Genomic DNA, 25,937 nt, shown 5'->3' with positions numbered 1-25,937 from the left:
ACAAACGGTCACTGAACTTACAGAAAAATTACAAAATGGTCACTGAAGTTTAAAATTTTTAGTAACGGTCACTTAAGTATTGGGACGCTTTCAAAAATGGTTACTGAAATTTAAAAATTTTTGAGCTACTTTTGCGGCAATTTTTCGATCACTTCCGACCACCGATACCACCGAATTTTGATACCGTTGGAAAGCCTACAATGTCCTCTTCAATTAAAACAAAAAAATCTCCCTCAAACTCCAAATGATTCGGCCGAAATAAACCCACAAAATTGGTTACCCAAAAAGGCAAAAATCTGCCCAAATTTTAAGATTTTTGGTGTAGTTTTGCGGCGATTTTTTGACAACTTTTGACCACCAAAATAGCCAAATTTTGATATCGTTGAAAAGCAAAAAATGTCCTCTTTAATTAGTATCAAAAATCTCCCCAAATCTCCAAAGAATTCGGCCGGAATAAACTAACAAAGTTGACATCCCAGATTTTCGCCTTTTTGGGATGCCGATTTTGCGGGTTTATTCGGGCCGAATCCTTTGGAGTTTGGGGGAGATTTTGGATGATAATTGAAGAGAACATTGTGAGCTTTCCAACGGTATCAAAATCCGATAGTTTTGGTGGTCGAAAGTCATTGGAAAATTACCGTAAATATCGCCAAAAAATATGAAAATCTAGGCATATTTTTAGATTTTTTGGGGTGACTTTTGCGGGGATTTTTCAGTCAAATTCCTTGGTGTTACAGAGAGATTTTGAGTGGTAATTGAAGAGGACGTTGTGGGCTTTCCAACGGTATCAAAATCTGATGGTTTTGGTGGTCGAAAGTCGCTGAAAATTGCCGTAAAAGTCGCCCAAAAATCTGAAAATCTATGCATATTTTCAGATTTTTTGGAGTGACTTTTGCGGTGATTTTCCGATCGAATTCCTTGGTGTTACGGAGAGATTTTGAGTGGTAATTAAAGAGGACGTTGTGGGCTTTCCAACGGTATCAAAATTCGATGGTATCGGTGGTTGGAAATAGCCAAAAAATTGCCGCAAATGTAACCAAAAAAACTAAAAAAATGTTTTTCAACTTCAGTGACCGTTTCAGAAACTTTTTAAACTTCAATGACCGTTTTTTAAAGCGTCCCAATACTTAAGTGACCGTTACTGAAAGTTTTAAACTTCAGTAACCATTTTGTAATTTTTCTGTAAGTTCAGTGACCGTTTGTAAAATTAACCCAATATAAATTATATAAATTCATTTATTTAAAGTTTTATATTAAATATGTCGTTAGTAAGAGTCGGATTTTCGGATTTTTACCAAGGACTTCGCACGTAAGGTTTTATAAATAGGAAGCAGGCGATTTTTGAACTCAAAACTTTTGTCATTTTAATACTATGTTAAACCATATTATTGAAATGCCAAAATCTTTCTTAAATGACAAATTCACTTATTTAATTTTTTCCTAATTCAACGTTATCACGAAGCTCTCACACATTTTACATTTACTGGTATTGTATCGCTACAACAACTAGACATTCTTTACTAGTGGAAAATAGAAGAAATAGCCCAGCCCCAGCCCCAGCCCAAGCCCAAGCCCAAGCCCAATTGCAAAACTACATGAAAAGAAAATCATGTGCTCCCCTTTTACTCCCATTAATTTTCATTCCATTTTTTTCTCTTCTATTTTCAACCACACAATTTTTTATAAAATAATATTACACGTAAATCGAAATTTTTTTTCTTTTTCAACCACTCATTCTTTTTTTAAAATGAAAAAAAAAATACTATTTCACCCATTTTCATTTTCACAGAATGGGGGCCAAACGGGGGCTGAATTTCGATGAAAATTAACATCTAAGAATATATAAACACTTTTTAAAAAGCCCTAAAAGATGGATTCAAGAAATATAAGAATGGTTCACACTTGGACCGCAGAAATTATCACACCGAGGCATAAAGAAGAAAGAGCTAAAGAATTGTATATGGACATACAAAAAGGGAATGCAAAAGTTATAGTGCTCACTTTAACTTTCATTCGCATGTGTATTTGCACCTTTTTGGAGGCCAAGAAAATTTACTTTAATTCTCAACTAATGAATCAACACTTAATGGGGCAGGCACGTTAATTTTAATCGTCCTCGATAGAAGTACAGAACTTTAAAAATAAAAAAAAATAATAATAAATAAAACGACATAAAACAAATTTCTTGTATTGATTGTTTCATTTAGTGAGGTCGACGGTGACTTAAAGTAGAACTGAAGGAGCATTGCTTTTTCGACGTCTCAAAAGGCATTTAGGAGCAGCCTTGAGCTTAGGCACCGTAGACTTTTGCTTAGGACTCCAAATATATGAAGGTCTTCAAAATGGAAGGCTCAAATAACTTTTGTAATGTAATTTTAAATTAAGTCATTTGTCAAAATAAATTTTTTTAAGATAAAAAATCTTCTTTCAATGAGAATATAGCCTCAAAGGTTGTACATCATGCATGTAATTTTATTTTCAAATATTTACAGAATACCCTATCAAGTTTGGCTTTAGGCTCCTGAAATTTTAGATCGATCCCGATATTATACAAATACTTGCTAACACTTGTAATATTTTTTTTTTACTCTTGTCATTTTATTTGTTGTTTGAGGGTGGGGAATTACAATTTTTTTATTTTCAATCAATTAAGCTATTTATTAGAGAACAATTTTTATTACTTGATGTTTCATTAAAGCTAATTAAGTTAGAATTTTTTCTTTTCTTTTGGTTTCTTGTATTGAGGGACAAATTTTTAGTGGTACAATATTACCCCTTTTTAATTAATTCATTTGACTGTTTCGAAAATTGAAAGTGAAAAGAAAGAATATGATTTGAATGGATTGTCTTTCTTCACATAGTGGACAATATTAATAAATGATGGAAAAGGTTCACTTCGAGGACCCCTCAGGTTCTTTACAATTGCAATTTGCCCTCTAATATTAGAAATATAGAAGCTCCCTCCTCTGTGTTTTGCATGTACTCTTTTTTACTATATTCACGCTTTGACACCTAAGGTTTCTTAATGAGTAGATACTTCCTCGTGAGCATAATCAATTCTCTTATTAAATACATTACGAGAATTTTATTTTCCATATTCAGTTCTAATTATTTCTGCACCTTCTAATTGACCGGGATAACATATATGGATAGTGAAATTATTAAGAAGAGAAGAAAATAATTATATATGTTGTCGATTATTTTGTTCAATCTTGTTGAGTCCATTGCACTAAGCATACTATTAGGGTATATTTGGTAACATTAAATACAGCAATAAATAAAAATCTTGATTTTAATTATCACTAAATAGGGGTTTAATTTATTTTTCTTCTTTATTAGTGTTCAATATTGTCTGACAATATATTGTAGGGTACATTGAGTAATACTGAATAAGATTTGATAATATTATGTATAAAATTTTAATGTCATTATTTTGTTATTCAATGTTGCAAAAGTTCCCTATTTGAGCCTTTTATTCTTCAAAAATACATTTTAGAATAGTGATTTAATAGAAAGTATGTTGTTAAAAAATAAGGAAAAAATTATAATTGCGTGTAATATCATTTTATTGAAAAATGTGTGATTGAAAGTAAGAGATAAAAAATGTATTTTATAAATAATGAAGATGCAACAAGTGCTAAACATATCACTAATATTTAGAGCCCTTGAGAAGCCAAAGGTATCTCCGTGATTCATCTCTTCAAAACTAGTTACCAAGATATTGAATTAGATGAGCAAAATTTTCTCTCGATACCTAGATATGACTTTTTTTTTAATACCTGGTTAAGACTTGTAAGGTCAATATACTTAAAATTAATGTATTTTTCAATTGTTTTAGCTCGATTACGCTAACATATTTCCTTGGTTGACACACATTGTAAAAAAGAAATTTTGGTAAAATATATTATAGAATAGTATTTTATAGGGGAATGTGAGGATAAAAAAGAAGGAAATTTTTTTGATTTACATGTAATATTATTTTATTGAAAATGCGTAATTGAAAATAGGAGAGGGAAAATTATTATGCCCCCGTTACGAAAAATATTAATGGTTTGACTAACTAAAAACTATCAATTCTGGACTTCAATGCACGACAATCGAAATATGGGATGCCTTTTTGACAGTTTAAAAACTCTAGGCGTGTATCTGAAATTACCATATACCTTAGGGACGATCAACCAAAAGAAAAAACAACCTTTGAATATACGATATCGTATAAATATAACTTCCTCAATGATTTGCACAGAATCCAACTTTAAACCTTGAACCCACAAACAACGATACACTACTGGCCACGTTGACAAAATCAACGTGTCAAAATTTCACTATTGAAGAACAGAAATTTCCATGCATCTCACTGCATACAATAAAATCCTAGTCCATTATTCTCTTGCATGAAACAAATATGGTGACCATGTCACTGTACAGCAAAATCTTTCACTTTATTTTCTTTTAAGTTCCCTTTTCTCGTCTCCTTCTTTGATTTTCCTTATATAATTCTTCTTCCATTAATAAGAGTAGTCACAAAGCAAAATTTAATGGAAAATTCAGATCATAACAAGAAATCTCTGAGAAGAAGCAGTAATAGTCATACATCAATGTCTGATACTGATTCAACAACGAGTCAAGTCGAGTTTTATTCTCCTCTGCGATCTGACTCACCGCTTCGTTCAGATGATTTTCATGTTCAACATGATAAGTATGGTAATGGAAGTAATAGAGCTATTGTTGCTGTTGAGACGTACTATTCCCCGAATCCATCGCCGCCCGGAAAACCCAATTTACCGGCGAACTCTCCTCCTGTTGGAGGGAAGGGATGGAAGCCTTGGCCCCATTCTGAGAAGCCCAAGTCTGAAATTCTCGATTTTCGAGCGAGTCAAGGGAAGCTCAGGTCAGAGAATCTTGATTTTCCGGCAAAGAATGGACGGGATGGTGCTCGTGGTCCAACCGTATCGGGGCTTAACGGGAATTATGTAAGGGATGAATTCTCGCAGGGAGTGACGAAGGTGGGAGAAATGGATGAGATAGAGGCGGGGTACGGCCGAGGCGGCAGTGGGGAGGATGAGGTGGACAAAGAGCGGCGATCGAGGGCTGCGGAGGAGTCGATATTGGAGAGGTCGAAGGCGGAGTTTAAAATGAAGAAGTTATCACTGTTTTTTAGAGTGTTTGAAGTGATAACGTGCTTGATTTCGTTTTCTGTAATGGCCGCCGATAAAGATCAAGGGTGGAGTGGCGATTCATATGATCGGTATAAAGAGTACAGGTAGAATTCTTTCTTTAGATTCATATTTCTCTTTTAATTTATTTGTTCTTGTTTATTATTACGAAAGATTTGGCTATATGTTTATTGAGTCAATTTTTCATTTGAAAAGATTGAATCTTGCTAAGAGAAGTAGTCATAAAATTAACTATTGAATTGCTAGATCATTTGAACTTTTTGCCACAAATTTTAAAGGCGGAAACGTTTCCTTTTTGTCTTGATTTCCTTTTACCCAAAAAGAAATATTGAAGAAAATTATAGGAATTTCGCTATTTTAGTCCCCTTTTTTCGCAGAACAAATACTAGATTAAAGATATGGACGTTTCGCCTGGTGATTCGATTAAGGTGCGAAAAACTGTGTTTTCACCCAGAAGTCCACGATGAAAGGCCTCGCACAGAGTCTACTTGTTTCTTAGCACATGTTTGGCTCGTGTTTATGAACTGTTTATAAATAATCATTGCAATTTTTATCTATACATTTTGAGAGAGCCACAAGTACTATCCCATTATCCATCGCCTAATTTTTCTGCTTATAATTTAAACCGTTTTAACTCCAAAGCTTTATAATTTTGTTTGTTTTGTCATGATGGTGAAGCCCTGGACAGAGTCTAGTTGCTTTCAATAATCATTTCTTGTTTTTACCACTGTCATTAGTACAGAATTAATTGTTTAATCCATAAAAGTTAAGCCGATTCTAATTGTTCTTTTATACAAATGCTAAGGATTGACTCTGATGTGTAAAAATGGAATAAAATCTTACCAAATTCACGTCCTAAATATTTCGAAGCAAACTATTTACCTTTGTTGTTTTATAACGCAGGTATTGTCTATGCGTGAACATTATCGGATTCGTATATGCTGGATTTCAAGCTGTTGATTTGGCCTATAATTTGGTCACGGAAAATCACGTCACCTCTGGTTATCTACCATACCATTTCGATTTCTCAATGGATCAGGCAAGTAATTTTCTCTGATGCTCTTTCTGAACAATATAGAAATCTGTTTGTGGGTTTAAAAGTGTCCTATTCTCGTTCAGTATATTCACTTTAAGGCCTAGTGTAACAAGTATCCGTTTCCACTTGGAAGTTATTGGATTGTATGGAGCCTAATTGTAGATTTTACTTATCCCTTCAATTCTTAGCCCATTTGTTTGCTATAGGAACTGAGAGGTGTGAAACTTCTTGATTATAGTTTAAAATCTTTAGCGGCCCGTGGACATAACTCTCATGTTGAGTTGAGGTGAACTTCTATAAATCTGGGTGTTCTTGTTCGTTTTCTGGAATTTCTTTTTTATTAGAATTTCGCTTTCGATGTTAGGGATTAAGGTTTAATCCATGACGCAAGTTGTCTCTACTGTGTCTTGTCTGATTTATCATGTAAGCTTTTCTAAAAGGATGCTCGTTTTCGTGTTTAGCAGGGTCTGGCTTATCTTCTAATATCAGCATCATCCTCAGCAGCTACACGAGTGCACGACTGGATGTTGAATTGGGGCCAAGACGATTTCACATTACTGGCCAGTGCATCTGTGGGGATGTCGTTCGTGGCTTTTCTTGCCTTCGCCATTAGTTCTGTCATATCGGGTTTCAAGCTCTGGCACCGTGTTTCAACTTAACCTTGCATCAGTCTGCACCCGTATACGGTATATCCTTAGTTGTGATAATCTAGAGAAATTCTGTAGGAAAATATGAACACAAATGAATTTTGATATTTTATAGTCGTGGGGGGTCGATCAATAGTAATTTTTTCTGCATTCGGACGAACTGGAGTCCATGAATTTCATCATGCTTCGATAATTAGATTTTTCCTAATAATAATTGAGATTATAATTGATGTACTTTCCAATCCGTCTCTCCAGTCGAGGCTTCTCTCATTATACTGTTCATTCATAGTGAATTCTAATGCATCATGTCTGAAATTGTATAAAACATTGGAAAAATTGATGACAGAACTTGAACTAATTGCCTGTTGAAGAGTGCACCAATTTTAAAAATGATAGTCAAAGAGCCCTTGATTATCATGTGATGTGAACATCTTTTACTCGCATAACATTAGGGAAAAAAAAAAAAAGTAAAAAAAAAAAATAGCGATTTAATTTTTAGTTGTAGTTTACGTTTCTCCATTCATACTATTGCTGACTTGTGTCAAACAAGATAAGTTGGTGGCTCGACTCTCATCTTTATGGTTTCAAAGAATTATGGGAGATTATAGCAAAGAGACAAGGAAAAGCTTTACTTCTTCACTAAACTAAAGAAGGGTAGTAATGAACCCAACATGATTTCATTTGTAACGTTTCTAATGAAATGCCGTGAAGATTCTGTTGTTTCTAGAGTATCGACAACCTGAAGATATTTGTACTTGCAAATTATTGGAAATGATTTGAACAGAGTAAAAGGACAATCAACAGGATTAGAATTTTAATTCGAGTCCATCGACTTCTTGATGTATCCTTATGACTATTTTACTCCATTCTATGGTGCTTAAAGGCAATCACCAATTTGTCTATGATAATAGAAAATTCGTTCTTATAGAATTAGAAGAGTTTCAACAAACTCAATATGGAGTTTTGTACTCGAAGAATGATATTAGAATACAGAGAAAAGTGAGATTCAAAACAAGACAATTTTAAAGGAAAATGGTGTAAAATTTCTCATAGAAAGGGATGTTATTTATAAGACTTATTGTGGTCATTTGAACACTACACGCCCTTTCAAAACAGTGATGACTATTTAGATAACCTTTCAAGACGAACAAACAACACCATTCATATTGAAATCATGTGTAATTATATTGGTTAATCATTCACAAATGTTCACAGAAGATAGTGAATAGAAAATTACGAAAAAACAAGTAATGGTTGAAAATTAAAATATCGTTAAAAATAATTTCACTAAGTACTCAAGAATTTGATAAATTATAATTTGGTCCAAAAATTTATTTAAATTTTATCCAAAAAGAAATAATTTGGGAGGATCTTTAACAACTTCAATCAAATTCTCGTTTATTTAAAGTTTCAAGAGAGTAATTTTAAAATCATATATTTCATTCAATTTTAAATGATTTCAATAAATAAATACAAAGTGTTAATCACCCAGAGGAGTAGAACATAAATATATTTGGTCACGTTAATTTCGGAGTACATGGTCCACTTAAATTAGATCTCAAATTTCATTCATTTTCCTAATTTATTAAATCATGTACAACAATCCCCTACATAAATAACATATATCGGCTTTCAAGAATACTACAAGAGCAAATACGAATTTCATGATTACCAACAAGGCTTCCAAAGCAGTGATCCTTTCCATCTCCTTTCTAACTTCGTGCCCGCATATTTGCATATGCAATAAGAGATTTATCCTCAACAATATGCTCTCTTCTCCTATCTACTGATATGTCAAAGTTTTTAGGGTAGTTGTCCAGGGCGAACACAAGGGGTCCTGTAGGGTCAAGTGACCTCCTTAAATTTTGAGATTACATTTTTTTTTTTTATAAATTATGTTTGGTATCGATTGAAATATAAATTTTAATTTAAATCAAAGTTAATAATTAATTTTAATAACGTATTTTCATGAAATCCTTAACTTTTCAATTTTTATCAAAATTTAAAAAAAGTTTGATTTTAATCCCCACCAAACAGGGACAGACTCTCAATAAATTTGAATTTTTTCTTATTCTATTTTACTCTCCTTCACACCATTAAAAAAAACCTTAACTCTTCTAATTATTTAAAATTTGTTTAAATTTTTTCTACAAATTTTTACTTTTCAATTAATTAGAATCTAAATTTGTATTTTTCTCCTATCCTATTTGTTTACATAAAATGTATCTGAACTAATTATATCCAATTTAACTTATATTTAATGAATTTTATTTATTTGATCAAATATTGGTTATATAATTTTCCTTTCGGTAACTTGAATAGAATAAAGTACAAAATACATTATAAATTTTTTAAGCATAAATATGAATTTTCTTGTGATTAGCAAAATATTAATAAAATAGTCGCTCGAAATCAAATGAATGAAAATTATGTCCAAAATATTAATGAAGAAATATTTTTTAAATGTAAATTTGCATTTTTTTTCAGATCAAGTATAAATTATTCAAAAATCAATAACAAAGTATTCGATTTGTACAGAGTTTGATTGTACACCCTAACTACAAATTTTTACATCCGCCCCTAGGTAGTTCTCATCTAAGTTAATCCTGTTGGAAAATAAAACGTATTGAGGTAATATATATGATATAATATGAAGTATATGATTGCAAACAAACAATAAGATAAAAAGCATAGAATTAATTCGTAGAGGAACTAGGTATTTTATTTAATAGATGAATATGGAGAAAACAAATCAATAATTATGCCAATTATCTATATTCAGTAATACAAAATTTGTGAAAAGAGTCTAGTATTTACAGGTGTGTATGTCAATCCTTTGAAATACCACAAAGATTTCCCGAGATAAAAAATCACGTGGAATAAAGGGAACAATTTTTCCAATAAAATCATATAGGATAAAGAAAATAATATTTTTCTAAAAAATCCAACCTAATTTGGATCAAAAAATCCAACAATCTTCACCTTAATTAAAATTTTGATGCAACGAACGAAATTTCAAAATTTTTCCACTTGAAAAATAAATTTGATTGCAACGATAAAATTCGAACTCTTCAACAAGAGTACTCAACAAAATCAGATTCTTCATCAAGTCTTGAATATGTTGAACATGATCAAGTGTTCTACATGTTCCATCTACAAGCTTCAATTCGACTCTACCAATACCAATTACTTGATAAGGTCGTTGTTACCTATGACAACGACACCTTGGTTCATTGTTTCATATGTTTCAAACAAATCTTGATTTGAACACATGGAATGCCCAAGCTGTATCCAAAATTTGATTATCATCATGTTTGGATTCCATTCAGAAATCATCAAAACATTTCCATCACTCAAATAGTTCTCAGCTATTATTTAATTGTTTCCCATGATTTAAGGTCAAAATACTTTGTTTTGCGATTTGTCGCAATTTCTCTTAATGTATCATTTTTTCTTACATTAATAACAGACTTGATTACTGAAATTCAACCTCGACTTACTCCTTTTTTGATAACCTAAAACAAGGCCTTTTTCATTTCTAGCCTTAGATCCAACTAAATGATTCATCTTTTCTCTTGAAAACAAGACATTATACGCATCTTCAATGATGAAAGTATCATAACTATAAAATATCATGTTTCTAAATGAAGTAAATGAAGCAGGAATTAAATACAAAAGGATTAAGGCCAAATCTTCTTCATAATACTTTAACTCTAAAGTCCCCAAATTAGAATGATTTCCTTGAACACAGCCATATGATCTTCCAAAGATCTGTCTTCTGCTATACAATGAGAATACAACCTCTACTTTAGATATAATTTGTTTGTCAGACTTTTAGTCATGTATAATTACTCCAACTTCAATCACAATACAACTATTATTCTCTCCTTCAAAATGTCCTAAGAATATTGTTAGAGAGATGAAGATGGATTTGTAAAAGTGCATTTCGATCTTTTCGTTGTTTCTCCATCGACGTCCTTGTTATGGGCACTTTGTTAAATTCCAACAATGTATCATCCAGATTCATCTGCAGGAGTACAGTTCGTATATTCACTTGTTACAACGAAAATCTGGCATTGCAATCCAAGAGCGAAATTTTATACTTCATGGGCGCCATCAATAACAAAAATCTCGAACAAATGAAAACCAATAGCTCTGATACCACTTGTTGGTTGAAGATAGGCAATAAATGAAGTCATTTCATTTTGAAACTCTATTCTCAACCAAATCTTTATCATTTTTTACTTCCAATATGTTCACCGATCATTCAAAATTGGTTGGGACGTTCTCTGTTGTGTCTAAACCCGCCTGAATGTATGGAGCAAGATAAACAATTTGATTCCTTGAGTTGTCACAATCCGTATCTTAATCGTTTTCTTCATCCTCGCTCTAGGTGACATTCATGGCCTTCTCATTATAGATTTTTTAGTTGTTGACAAATTCAAAATAAGAAATATTTTCGAAGCGGTCACATGCATGACTTTTAAGATGATGTGACGAAGGCTTCATTTTTTTATTTTTATTTTTCAAATATTTCTTGATTTGTTTTGCAAGCATATCAATATTATACTTTTATTTAATTCTAGGAATAACAGTCACTATCTGAGCATAACAATATTAGACATTAAAATATTATATCTTTAGATAGAAAATCGTGATAATAATTATACATTTAAATATTTTAAAAATTGCAGTCGAGGGTCTAAGATAATATATATTGCATAATAGGCCCTTTCCCCAATTCGCAATGGCTCCGCCTTCCACGACATAGTACCCCACAGGGGCCATAACAAGAGGGGCAACAATGTCTAACGCAGCTACTGCAACAGCACCTATTAGGTGCAAATTATATCGCAAGCACACAATGTCAAGTTTTATGATATAACAATGAAATGGGATGTCAAACTCATAGGATATGATGATCAAATTCTTATTAAGTATTATAATTGAAATAGCCTTTGTTTTATCTAAATGACGGAATTATTAGCCCCTGTTTGTTTCTTATTTTTAGCACATAATAATGCATTTTCTGACCGTTGGAATTCAGAGATTTTTAAACAATGTAAGAGGCCAGTCAACAAAAAGGGCTTGGTGGGGGCCCATTAACAATCCAATTTCTTCTAAAATGGAGAAACAAATGGCAAACAAACAGGGGCATAGTATCAAAGTTATTAACGAAATTTATGGTGAAAGGGTTTTGATTTCATCTAACTATCAATTATGTTTCTCAATTCGTTAATTATCTCCAACTAGTTTTGAAAGTTCATAAGCAAGAGCCCTAATGTAATTATACTTCCTCTCCCGAGTGCCGATTAAAAATTATTCCAAAATTTTTATTCCGATATCTCCATTCCGAATAACAAATCTAAGAATCATCAAGTTCTATAGTTCTTATGTGGAAAAGTTTTAGAGGAATTATACTTTCTCTCGAAACCTATAACATCCTAGGTGGTGTTATTCTAAGATCAAGTCTAAGGTTTCCTATCTCGAGTGTCGAAACATAAACAATCATATCAATGAATTAATAGCCAGTTAATTGAAAGTATGAAAAATAAACAACACAAACAAACTTTAGAGGAAAACCTCAAAGAAATAATTATTGAATCTCAAAAAGTAATCTTAAAACATCAATTACATCAAACCTTGGATGAATAACTTAGTTCAATCAAGAACGTAAAGAAGAAAGAAATAAAAATTGTTTTGGAGCTTGAATCAATTTTCTTCTCGTTGTTCCTCTCGATCTCTTGCTTTTGTCTCATCTAACTATAGTTCAAAATGCCCTCAAGGTTGTATCTATGCCTCGTTGAAGCCCTAGACGAGTTGGCGTTAAATTGGACTTCTAAACGGATAAAAAAAATACAAAACCTTATCTGAATGGCAACTGGAACCTATGCGCCTTGATTGGGCGCCTAAGCACCAAGATGAATGATGTGACTAGCGCCCAGGCGCCAACTTCTTGTTTAGCTCTTGGTTGCCAGTCTGCTAAATTATTTTTCTTACCTTGCTATGTGTGACGCCAAGGCATCGGATTGTGACACTTGGATGCCCCATTTGTCGTAATATAACTATGTTTTCATGCTATTTCCGCTCACTCCTTGTGTTTGTTGCCTATTTGCAAGTTATCTTCTTCTTGATTTATGCTAAAATCACTATGTTCTCTAATTTTTGCATCATTTACACCACTTCACCTACTGTAAAACAACACTAAAACATACATCAAAACATTGTAAAACTCTAAAAATCAAACAATATATCAAATCTAAATGGTATTTAAAACATGAACAAAACACACTAAGCTTCTAACACTTCTACACACTACTTTATGTTGTCACAAGTTTACCTTGCAGCAACAAGCAGTGCCGGCACTGTCATTGCCACAAAAACAGCAGCTCCTGGTGTTGTTTATACGAGTAGTGGGACTCGCCGTTGGAGATCATAGGCAAAGTACCATCGTGCAACACGTAGCTGCATACACTGCCACCGTGGTGACGGTGACTTTCTTCGCTGTCCATGATGCTCAAATCTAATTTTCGACCAATAAATTAATTTTTTTTAAAACAGATTTTTAAAGATGAAAAATAATTTTTCAAATTGCTAGAATCAAGAAAATTAATAACAATCAACTTTTGATTGTTGTAACATGCAAAACAGTTTCTACAAGCATAAAGTAGGCTCTAATACAACTACTGGAAATTTACTTAATCATGCACAATGAAATTTATAATAATTTCAATTTTCACCAAAGATTTACTTTATGTTTAGATAGAAATGGCAATAAGAATTATACATTTAGTTAATTCTGCGGAGAACAATCACGATCTGTAATCCATAGTTGTCTAATTGTTCAACTTTGAAAATTCAAATAGGAAACAAGAATGAGAGAATTGGTTTATTTCTTCTTGTGCTAGTAAGATAATGAATGTCTGTATTGTTTCCAAACCCTAACAACTTATTAATAGAAGTTCAAGTGGGCTTGGCTCGTCACTTAAACTTAACCAGGTTCAATATTTAATTAATAGGAAATTCTCATATATGCATCAGAATATAAAACTTATTCACATCTTACCATGTAGTGAGAAGCTTTTTCAAAAATACTACGCTGACTGATAAATATGACTAAAAATATTGGTTTCTATAATTAGCATTCAAATTCTAATCTGTAACTGAAGAAAAATTGAATGACCCTTTCACACGTTTTTCCATTAAATGCATTCCATAATCAGATATAAATTCCATAAAAAACTATATAGATAAATACCATGTGTAAAGCATTTGTAAACCGTGGAATTACTGCACAATGAGAGACAAGAACTGCTGGCATCACCGTCTAAAATGCACCCTTGAAAAGGCACGCCTGATCTCCTCCAAACAAAAGTCTACATTTCTCTGTTAGGAAAAGGCCTGGAAAATTCAATACTCATCTGGTATGTTATATTATAGTTGTTGAAATTGTCGTATATTATTTCCCCTGTATATATCATTTTCAGTGTAATTTCTCCATAGTGAACTAATTTTTCAAACGAACGAATCGCAGAACCTGGGATAAAAATTTATATTATTTGATATAGTATAAATTGTCTCCATAAATATTTTTTTCACAGACAGCTATAAATTGTGTATCTGTACATGTCAATGATCTCATATTTGCCTTCACTTTACAGCTATCTTTCTCTCTCTAAATTGGAAGCCAAGTCTTCTTTCCAGCTCTTCTGAGGTCCCTCTTTCATCTACACAGAACCCAACAAAAACAATTCACCCACTAAAGCTTTTATGAAGAGGAAAAAAAACCAGCCTTTCAAAAAACAATTAATAGCAATAAAGGGTATTGCTAGACGACGATTGATGATTTTTGGGCCTAGTTAGAATTGGGAGTGATAAGATTATTTACAAATTACAATGATCTTTATGAAAGGGAGAATTGGTGGAGCCAGAATAAGGAAATATGCAGTATATACTCACTCTAGCACTGGAGTGTGGATGTCCGATGATCGGCAACGGCAAAATGAAGATTATCGTCGACGATTTGAGAGAAATAGATGGGAGACAGATTAGGGCTTGTCGACTTTGAGGCGGGATTGAAGACGTGAGATGAGTAGAGTTTAGGGCTTTTTTTCTCATTTTATTTCATTTTTTCCTTTCTTTTTTTTTTTTAAATTTTATTGGGTTGGGTCGGGTTATATCCCTGGTTTTTCTTGTTAACCCATAACCCAACCCGACCCGACCCGACTACTCAACCCAATACCCGAAACCCACCAAAAAATAGCAAAAATCCAGCCCAAACCGGTCAGTTTGGATCGGGTTGGGTGGTTTCCTTGGGTTGGTTTGGATTTTGCCTACTCCTATATAAGACAATCTAAACCTTATATGATATTCGATCACCATCATTTGAATGACCCAATTCATTGACTTAAGAACGACTTTGTTGCATTTTAACACTACAAAGGTTGATGTTGCGGATTGGGATGCCCTTTGTAGAATACATAGAAGGAAAAATATGTCTCCTTTATCTCCAAACGCTCATATTTTTTAAGTATTGTAGTTTTGTTATCTGAAATTGAATTTGCTACTTGTTTCTTTACGCCCCATAATCTCACGTCCTTAGCTACTGGTTAGAGTGCAAACATTATATGATAAATTTTATATTTTTAATGATAAAACTCTCAATTATTCCAAATACATATGACTTTATATAAATTAAAATTTAATTGAAAGACTATAAAAATTATTTTTGGAACTAAATCAAAATTTATTTTAGTTAGAATTGAGAATTAGACCCGAAGGGTTAAGTTCTTAATTCTAAAACCTAGAACAAGATCGATTTTGATTGGAATTTGGCCAAATTATCCAGTCTTGTCTCATTTGGTCCGAGTCAAATAGATTAGAGTAAACATATCATCTCCTGATTTTCTACATTCCTCGCCTATTATAGCAACTATTTTCACATAAAATAATTTTCCTATGTCTGACATCATTTTTTTTCAGATAACTAAATTTTCATAATTTTTGTAAATAGATTGTCAAAGAAACATCGCAAATAATTCCCTTTCACATAGACATCAAATTGAAAACTTGTTTTTAAATGGGGTATTGGCACAAATAGTTCCTAAGCTATGAGAGGGAAATCGATCCTTTGAATGGTTTCCATATACAGTTAAAGTTGTCACTTTTAATTAAATAAACTAAGATAAATGGAGAAGAAAAACTAAAAAAATATATATTTATGAGAAAAAGAAAAAAAGGACAACAACTCATCCTATCAACCAATCTCTAGTAAGGGCATCGCCAATGCATCCATGATTGCTTTAAACGGTGTGTCATTTAAGCAAAATAGAACATGTACTGAAATTCCTTTTTAATGCAAATTGATAGTGATTTCATCAAGATGATGTGGTATGTTGAAAGACTTTCAATTTAAGTGACATTTATCTATTACAAGTTCAAATTTGATTTCACTGCATTCTAGAGATTGCTATCCATGTGCTTTATTTTCTTAAAATAATAACAAATCACATTGAAGTAGTGTTTAAGCCCCATTATTTGTGAAAAATGATTTATGTAATACTGATTTTTTTTTTAATTTTTTTTTGGAGAATGTTTCATTAAAAGTAAGAAAATGTTTTGGTTTTATATGCAAAATTATTTCATTGGAAGAATATGGTAGAAAATGAGTTCGGAAAAAATAATTTTTTAGATAATGGAGCTCAAACATGGGGCTTAAATCTGTGTATAAAATTTTTATGCTAAATTAGCATGTCTAATGGAGCTTTTGAATCTAGCGGGAACCCTAGAAAATATTTATTTTTCTTTAACACATCATTTCAGATGAGTCACTATCAATAAGGGTAATAATTGAGTCAAACGACTCGTTGGCTAGGTCGCTGGCTCATAGGTGCTAGGCCCCTGGGCTGCTTGGGCTCGTCTTGGGATGAGCCTGAGGTTGAGCTCAAGTCGAGCACGAGTTTGTAACGAATAGTTGAGCGCATCAAGTGGCTCATCAGCTCGTTGTGAACGATGACCAAACTGATAAATGGGACCATCTCCAACGGTCACAAGAAAAGAAAAGAAAAAAATCGAAGACTGTAATTGCTCCTCATTTCAATTATTTTTTCATACGAATTCTTTACAATCTATATTCTACATTTTACAATCTAAATTACTTGCTCTCAATTCAATTCCTTGCTAGTAATTACATTATTCAATCATCAATCTATTTAATTCATCTATTACATTTCTCATTTATTATATTTTCTCACTTTATCTCGATTTTATAATTCATCCATTGCATTCTATTCTTCCATTTCATGTTTATAGATTCCGGTTCCATGTCATACAAATGGATTACAATTCTTTTGTTGAGGGATTGTTTGGTGACAACTCACCATTGATGTCACAATCTTAATTGCATAATGATTTTTCAAGTCTCAATCATATCCATATTCCTGGTGATTTGGGCGTCAATGATGTGTATGGGAGTAATCATCTAATTGATTTGGATGATACCGATGAAGAAGAAGAATCGTAACTTGAAGTAACCGATTTAAGAAGGAAATCAAAACTTTAAAAAAAAATAGTAATAATAAATAAATAAATAAACTAGGAACAATTCAAATTGGTTTCCATGGGTCGCACATTTGACTAGATTCCAAGAATTTAAAGCAATTTGTAAATATTGCCAAACAAGATTGGCACGGTAGAAGGGAATTGAAACTATCCACCTCAATTGTCACTATGTGAAATGTTTGGCCAAACATGGATTTGTTGGTCAATCACAAACACAACTTCAATTTGATACTCCTTCTTCCAATACTAGTTCTTCTACAATAAGCACATACATCTATTTGAAAGAAAATTGTTGTGAAAGAATGGTGAAATTTGTCGCTAGTGCTAAGTTGCTGCTAAGCATAATGAATAACCAACAAGTCACAAAGTCCATGCAAGAATATCTTCAACTAAGGTAGGTTGGGGTAAGTAGAAATACTCTTCGTACCGACTGTATTGATTGTTTTGTTAGACACAAGAAACAAATAATAAACGATTTATAAAAATATGTTAGTATTCGTTCACATCGGTTATATGGGAAGACATTAATAAAAAAAATTCCGTATAGTTGCAACTACTAACTATATAAACCCATTTTGGGTAATGCATAAAAGAATAATTGCTTTTAATATAATTGAGTTTCCTCACAATGCTAATAACATATTTAGCTCGTGTTTGACCACCATTTTATTTAGAATGAATTTTTTTTCTCTCATTTTCTTATCTGTACATTCTCTAATAAAATAATATTACACGTAAATTCAAAACCTTTCTTTTTTTTTTCCTTTTTTTTTTTTAAACTACACATTTTAAAAAAAAATCAATATTCAAAAATACATTTTCCTCGAAAACACATTAAGATGAAGCCCAAACAAGGGCTTAATGTTATTATGAAAATCATAAAAGAATATAGTTGTGACTTTAAAATTTATAGTTTTACATTTGATAATACAAGTGTTGATAAATTAGTTATTGATAAACTGTGTAGAGTTCTTATAGATTTCGATATCTTCTTATTTCTTTGTATTTTGTATGTCACCTATGCAAGATGGTATGGAACATATTAGCTAACAGATGGGTAGAATCGGGGAGGTATTAGTATTTATTACTATGCCTTTGTTCAGGCTCCATTATAATGTATTTTTAGGGAAAGTGTATATTGACATAGTAATTAACTTAAAGAATGTGCGGTTAAAAAAGAAGAAAAAATGTTAAATTTACATATAATATTATTTTATTAGAGAATGTATAATTAAAAAGAGGAGAGAAATATATATTTTTTGAATAAAATGGAGCCCAAATTGGGGCTATGTCACTTGGTAAAAAATAAACGTTCAAACAATATTGTGCTTAATTTGGTATGGAATCCAAAAATATTGTAAACAATGTAGGGTATAGGTGGAACTCGATTTACATATTACTCAAATCTTTGTGAAGGCTATGAAGCACTGATTATTGAATTTTTTAATTCATGACATATAAGAAACGAGTCAAACTCTGTTTTGATAGATACTTTGGAAAATTAGCTTTTAAAATTAAAAGATTTATGACAAATTTCTATAATTATACAAATATATCATCTGGGGTATACTATCCTGCTAGCTCTACAATAACTTTCAATAAATATATAATTGATCCCATTTTATGGAAGTATTATTTTTTATGGAACTGAAATTTAGAAAATTTGGAAAGACCCATCTATGTTATTTGCTTTAGAGTGTGTAATGAATCCGAGGTATAATTTGAAATAAATATGGTATAAGAAAAATCACAAATAATTTAAATTTTGATACTCCTATCACATAATCTAATTTAGAGAGCACTTTAACTAGGCCTAGGCAGTTTAACCGGAATTGAATCTCCAGAATCAAAATCGAACCGGAATCGGAGGTTTCGGTCCGATTCCTCAAAAAAATAAATTAGGAACCGAAACCGATAACCAACTGGGTTCGATTCGATTCTTGGTTCCTAAACCGAAACCATGGGTGCTCGAGTGAACTGATTTAAAAAAAAAAAAAATTATTTACAATTTATATGCTGAAAAAACTTATAAAACCTAAAAATCCTAATTTTGGCAGTAATTAGACTAAAACTTTAAACTCTAACCCTAAAAAATAAGATTGACTCATACTTTTTTACATCTCACCTTATATCAGATTGTTGTATTTCAGAGATTATTATATGTTAATGTTTACAATTTGAGTTTTTTATAAATCAAAAATTTCAAATAGGTTGAGGTATAAGTTGTGAATCAAAGCTTTTATTATTTGCAATTTAAGTTTTTTTACTTTCTTATATTGTTAATAAACTGAAGTGATTTTTGTTTTTTTTCACAACACATAACAATTGAATTCGATATATTCATTGCTTGTGCTGTGTTGTACCTTTTGTTATCTTGAGTTTATATATATTTTATTCAAACAGAGTGAGTTCAATATGTGACCGTAATTTTTTGATATTATATTCGTTATGTATTTAATTAGTATTTTTTTTATATCAGTTTGTTTTAAAAGTAGAAGAATTTAAACATTGTTTATATTTAAATTATATACCTAGTATGCCTCTCTTATAGTTTGAATAAGATTTATTAAGAAAAATATTTTCTTCTCAAATTATAATTTCATTTCTTATCTTTATTTTATTTTCTCCTATTTTTATGACTTTTTGTATTCAATATTTTGCTCCTTGAAATTTTTTTAACTGAATTTTCTTCATTACACAAATATTTTCAAGTAGCAGTGTACTAGGTATATGTACCAAAAGACTCTAAGTGAAACATTTATTAAATAAATGTATATAAAAATGCTATGGGTAGAACCGGAATCGACGATTTGGGTTTGGGTTTGGTATTTGCAAAAGATTCGAATTGTTCCATTTACGAAATATTCGAAGTATAATGGGTGGTTATGGATATTAAAATACCCCGACCGACCCACCCGATGTCCAAGCCTAGCTTTAACTTCAATGTACAAATTGTATGAACAACAATTGGATATACATATTAGTCGAGTACCTCCATACCTTCCCCTAACGCTAATATTGAAGAGGTGATGAGAAAAATGTTGGATTTGTTACAGATATTAATGATGAAAGATTTGATACATTTTCTTTTAGTATGTCTCTAACATATAATCAAAGTACATCAGACGTTGGTTCAACTGGAATGCTTGCAGAATTATGTAAATACTTTAATCATCAAATGTTTAAGACCGTAGCAATGACTCTTGATATACTTGATTTTTGGAAACATCACAAATGCGATACCCATTGTTTTTGTGATTGCTCATGATCTATTAACACCTTTGGTTAGTACTGTAACATCGTAGTCTACTTTTAGTATAGATAATCGATTTTTCTGATTTCAAGAATCTAAAGATTAATGTGTATAAAGGATTGACAAGACGCTTATTACCTAATACAAAATAAGTATGCCAAAATTGCATGTGATCAGGTAAATAATATTTGATTTCTTCATAGTCATACTTTATTATTTTCTTAACGATATTCTGTTTTTTCAAAACAATAGAACACATAACAAGTTCTTCATGGACAATTTTAACTTCGCCTACTTCAAAATTAAGTAGGCAATCCCAAACCTAAAAAAGGATGATGGTTTTCCCCACCCAAAAAAACAAAATAAAATGAAAAAGTAAAAAGTAGACGAACTCATCGCCCAAGCTTGACTTGGCCCTTGATGACAAGCCTAGCTTGTGGACAATGGGATCGAACTGACTCGACTCAGCTTATTACCACCACTAATTATTAACTTGCATTGAAGATGAATTTTTTAAACATTTTTTATTTTGCTTACACAACACAAATTTTTAAGCAATATACGTGTACTGAAAATGGCAAATAGAGACTTTTTCTAAATGATGTTGTAGAGGGAAAAAAAGAAGTTATTAAACGACTTTTAATTTACATGAAATTAATGTCTAACAAATTGGAATTTGATTTTCAACGCATTCTATATATTATTGTCTTTTATTTTCTTAAAATACTAACAAAATCATATTTTAATTTGCATATAATATACAAGGTTTGCTGAATTAGCATGTCTAATGAAGGTCTTAAAAATATATATTTTATCTATCAATCATCTCGATCGAGTCCCAATACGAATTTCTTAAAAATGTTCTAATTTTTGTTTATGAGAATATATTTTAAGCGATACATTGTTGCACAGGAAATGTTCTTATGGGTATTAGTTGGTAGAATGAATTGACTTTTCTCTTTCTTATATTTTAAAATTTTTGCCTGATTTATTTATTTAAATAAAATAAGGAGATTTTAGTCTTTATATCAAAATTTTAATCTTTCCAAAGAAGCAAAGATTAATTGGATGGAAATCACTCAAAATGACTGATTGCGCCAATTAAATAAAATGTTAGGGTTGTTTGGGTCAAAATTTGAAGATTAGGGACCATTTGCGCGGCAATCACATAGGTTAGAGATCATTTGTGCCAATTCCTCTTTTTGAATAATCTTAAGAAAAATGTAATTAACGAAAGAAAAAAAATCCTCTAGTTACGAAATATTAAATATCTTAACTAATATATCAATGAAAAGATTTGTCAATGTTTCCCCCAAAAAAAAAAAAGGCGGGGGGGCGGGGGGGTTGCTTCAACTTTTTGACAAAAGTTTTAGTAGATTTTACTGGGGAAAAAAAGAAGAAGAAAATATGTGTGATTAAAAAGTTGATAGCATTTATGAATAATATGAAATGTATAATCAAAATTAAAATTTTGACCAATTAAAAATTTGATAAAATTTTATCAAAGTTTTATCAAGCAATCACTTGAGTATTCAAAATTTCATTACTTCCTTTTTTTCTTCTCTTTAACACCATTATTCCCTTTGATTATTGATTAATAACATGATGAAAAATATCACATTTTAAGTTATTTGAGTTGGCTGAAACTTTGACTTAAATATTTCGATAGTCATCTAACTTTGTATATTGTAATGGATGACTCACTGAACTTTAAAATATTTCCCCATAAGCAGTTAACTTCATGTCATTACACTCCATTACGCACCGAATGAACTCCATTTGATTGTCCGCCTACATGGCTAACAAAATTCCTACATGACACTTAACTCTGTCCATAATTTAAATCAAACGCTAACATGGATGCGGATTGAAGAAAAGTATCCAAATCAAACACTCGTCTCCCATTTTTAAACCAAACAGTCTTCAAAAATCAAAACCCAAATTTTTTTTCGAAGTCTGGAAATTGTATCAGAACTCCCCAAACCAATCCAAGCCCCAAAGTTATGGACTTTCTTGACTTAGGATTTTGTATTTTCATTTGTGTTTTATGAAGCCAATGAGATATAGAAGTGATTAAAGAAGAGAATTATTATTAATCATTTCGAATTTCATTAATAGGAAATTGCAGAGTGCTTCTCAACTGATGCTTATTTCTGTATTTTACTCATGGCAATGTATCGACTCTCTCACGGCCGCCGCCTCCTCTGCTGCGGCCACTCTTACCTCTCAATTGCCCTTTCCGGCATTAACCCTCCGCCGACCTCAAACCAGAGTAATAATTTCCTTCATTCGCTTCTCGATGCTCCCAATTTCTTCGAATTCACCCTAAGAAACTCCAGCTCAAGACACCAATTTTACAATTCTTTTCATTTAATCCGACCATTCGGTGTGTATCAAACGCTTTTTGGAAATTCTCACATTTCTACGCTAGCATCAAAGGAAAACGAGCAAAAACCGAAAAATAATGGGAGTAGTAAGCCCGATCAGTCGTGGATCGATGTTTATTTACCTCAAAAGGCTCGGCCTTATGCCCACCTGGCGCGCATCGATAAGCCGATTGGCACTTGGCTTCTTGCTTGGCCATGCATGTGGTTAGTCGTTTATTTAGCGAGTTTGGTACTTTAGAGAAATTATAGTAGTGCAAAAATTGTGCTTACATTGCTCAATTATCTGTTTGAATGCTTTAGGGTTTGATAGTTTTGGGTTATCAATGTTTGTTTCGTCGTAGGTCTATAACGATGGCAGCAGTTCCAGCGACTCTTCCAGACTTTAAGATGATGGCTTTGTTTGGTTCAGGGGCATTGCTTTTACGTGGTGCAGGATGTACAATCAACGATCTACTTGATCAAGATATTGATAGAAAGGTGATTAGTTCTCTTCTTTAATGTGTTGTATTTGTACCACATTTGCAATTTTGAAGATGATCAAGATATTGATGGAAAGGTGATTAGTTCTCCTCTCTAATGTTTTATATTTGTACCACGTTTGCAATTTGGAGGAAATGGACTTTACACTTGCTACTGAGCTTGTGTAATGAATGTATTATTTAACTAATTACAAGTTTCAAACACTTATTTTCCTCATATTCAACTTGGAGGTCTTTTCAAATTTCGGATTGAAGTAAAGAAATGAGGGAAACGACTAGGGAAAATGGATGATGGAGAAATACAGTGCTTGAAACCAATTCAACTGAGGCCATATATCTTTTAAAGATGCAGGCATAATATAGAATCTCAATAGAGTTTTTCCGGAAGATTGTCTCTGCTTGCTTCAACAAGTCAACATCGAGATCTTGCAAACTTTGACACAGAAATAGTTGTGCAGACCACTTTGTATAGTTGGAAGCTCCAACAGTCTCCATTAATTCATTACTTGTAGCTGACACAGTTGGGTTGGCCTTTGTTAGGGTCCATTAGTTAATTTTGTATCTCCATTTTTACGCCCCCAACCAAGGAATATCTAAAATTGAAATCACACAATTTATTGTCTTTTATTGATAAAGAATATATTTCATTACACCATATCTTACTATGAAGACCAAATGTCTTCTATAGTACAGTGCAAGCCACACAACACTAAGAGCTACAGACTGTGGCCCTGGAAATGCCATCGGTCCAGGGCTTGGCATAACTAGGACCGATGTGGCCATGATAAAGTAGCATAATTTTCATTTTTTTGGGGGTGGGGAATAATGTTGGAGTACAAGGGAGAATTCTTCCAGAATACTCATCTAAGGTAGACTTCACGTGAATAAAATATTCTAAAAAAATACCATCCACCCCCCCCCCCCCCCCCCCCCCCCCATCCCTCCAAAACAAAGATCGGGAAGAAGATGGTCCTTCCATTTTCCACTTCTCCTTTCCTTTTCACCCAACTTCTTCCATGCCAGAGATTGCCTGAGGTTGTCTAATGATAATTGAAGAATGTGGAAGCTCTGGTTTCCCTGTTTTTTTCTTTTACATTATATTTCATGTCACAATCTTTTTTTGCATTTTCAACTGTTAATCCTATTTTACGAGTCGGATTGTTCCTATGTCTCAAACATTGTATTGATTGATTCCCTTACGCATTCAGTTCAGCTATGAACTATTGCTTTTTAGTACCTTTTACCAATGTGATCAGTATCTTCTTTTCATATTGGACAGATGCATTAGTTATCCTCAGTTGATATATTTCAACCATTTTTAGGCTCTTCATATTTTTGCATTTTTGTTCATCTATCTTTCTTCTGTATTTTGAAGTAGAACCTTCTACTACGTGATGTTTATTCATTTGTTTCCTTGCTTGTTTGATAGCTTTATGTGGTGTAGGTAGAGCGGACAAGGTCGAGGCCAGTTGCCAGTGGCATTTTGACACCATTTCAAGGACTTTGTTTTCTTGCTTTTCAATTGAGTTTAGGTCTTGGGGTTCTTCTGCAATTGAACAACTTTAGGTTTGTTTTATTTTCCAGTCATTCTTTATTTTGATTATGATAGGATTACTCAATCATGCAACATTTTTATATTGTTAATTTCTCAAACATTTGGTTGTTTTTATGATCTTGATTGATGCTTTCCTTGAGCATGTTCTCCAGTATTTTGTAGCCCGACTGTATCCAATTTAGATTCTCTCTCTATCCTGGATGTCATATATTTTGTTACTGATTATGAAAATTGCTCATATGTGAACAAAGTAATCACTCGGAAAACATGTTGTGAATACCAGTATTTACACAGCCCCTGTTTGAGCCCCATTATCCCAAAAACCCTTTTACTCTTTCAAAAAAATAATTTTACACGTAAATCCAAAATTTTTCCCTTTTTTATCTACACATTTTCCAAAATATCACTATTACAAAACATATTTTCCCAAAAGTAGGGCACAAACACACCCCAATATGTAGTGAAGCAATCTCCTCCTTAGGTGATGGTTTACCATGGTGATAGTGATAATTAGTGTACCTTTGGTCTTGGATCAGTGACAGAGTACCAGAGAGTTGACACAACAATAATCTAAATCAAAACAAAAACTTAATCAATTTCTCAACTGTCTTACTAAGGTACCAAGCGGTTTCAGTACAAGATTATGAATTGACCTATTTGGTTCTCTGGTTCAAGTTAAGAGATAACTTTATGCTATGTGTAACAGAATAATTGTGCAAATTGTCATTATCTCCATCAATATCTTCCTCTCAAAATCACCTTATGGCAGCTTTTAGCTATTTGATGCCTTCCAAAAGAAAGAACTATTTTAAATCAGCTAAATATGATTGCTGAAAGACTTTT

General features: G+C 32.2%; 2 protein-coding genes and 1 long non-coding RNA gene across 5 annotated transcripts; 2 read left to right on the top strand and 1 right to left on the bottom strand.

Annotated features, from left to right (window-relative positions):
• The first annotated feature begins 4,416 nt into the window (after positions 1-4,416).
• LOC111380325 (CASP-like protein 4A3) lies at positions 4,417-7,090 on the top strand. Its single transcript, XM_023003852.1, has 3 exons — positions 4,417-5,263; positions 6,081-6,216; positions 6,678-7,090. The coding sequence occupies exons 1-3, from the start codon at positions 4,539-4,541 to the stop codon at positions 6,870-6,872; spliced, it is 1,056 nt and encodes a 351-aa protein (XP_022859620.1). The 5' UTR covers positions 4,417-4,538; the 3' UTR covers positions 6,873-7,090.
• Positions 7,091-12,456: 5,366 nt separating this feature from the next.
• LOC111380329 lies at positions 12,457-14,964 on the bottom strand. 2 transcript variants are annotated; one of them, XR_002700171.1, is made up of 4 exons: positions 14,820-14,964; positions 14,119-14,587; positions 13,201-13,383; positions 12,459-13,051 (listed from the first exon to the last, which is right to left on the bottom strand). It is a non-coding gene; the product is annotated as an uncharacterized LOC111380329 (long non-coding RNA). The 2 variants fall into 2 exon arrangements; XR_002700170.1 differs by having other exon boundaries at positions 12,457-13,383.
• A 7,561-nt stretch (positions 14,965-22,525) lies between these two features.
• On the top strand, positions 22,526-25,154 carry LOC111380327 (4-hydroxybenzoate polyprenyltransferase, mitochondrial-like). Of its 2 annotated transcripts, none has more exons than XM_023003856.1 (3): positions 22,526-23,264; positions 23,402-23,537; positions 24,969-25,097. In XM_023003856.1, exons 1-3 carry the CDS (start codon positions 22,840-22,842, stop codon positions 24,981-24,983), a joined length of 576 nt encoding a protein of 191 aa, XP_022859624.1. In that variant the 5' UTR covers positions 22,526-22,839; the 3' UTR covers positions 24,984-25,097. The 2 variants fall into 2 exon arrangements, with proteins under 2 accessions (XP_022859624.1, XP_022859622.1); XM_023003854.1 differs by having other exon boundaries at positions 22,528-23,264; positions 24,984-25,154.
• The last annotated feature ends 783 nt before the right edge of the window (positions 25,155-25,937 follow it).

Source organism: Olea europaea, unplaced genomic scaffold (genome assembly GCF_002742605.1).
Source record: "Olea europaea var. sylvestris unplaced genomic scaffold, O_europaea_v1 scaffold2126, whole genome shotgun sequence".
NCBI lineage: Eukaryota > Viridiplantae > Streptophyta > Magnoliopsida > Lamiales > Oleaceae > Olea > Olea europaea.
This window is presented reverse-complemented; position numbering and strand designations above follow the sequence as displayed.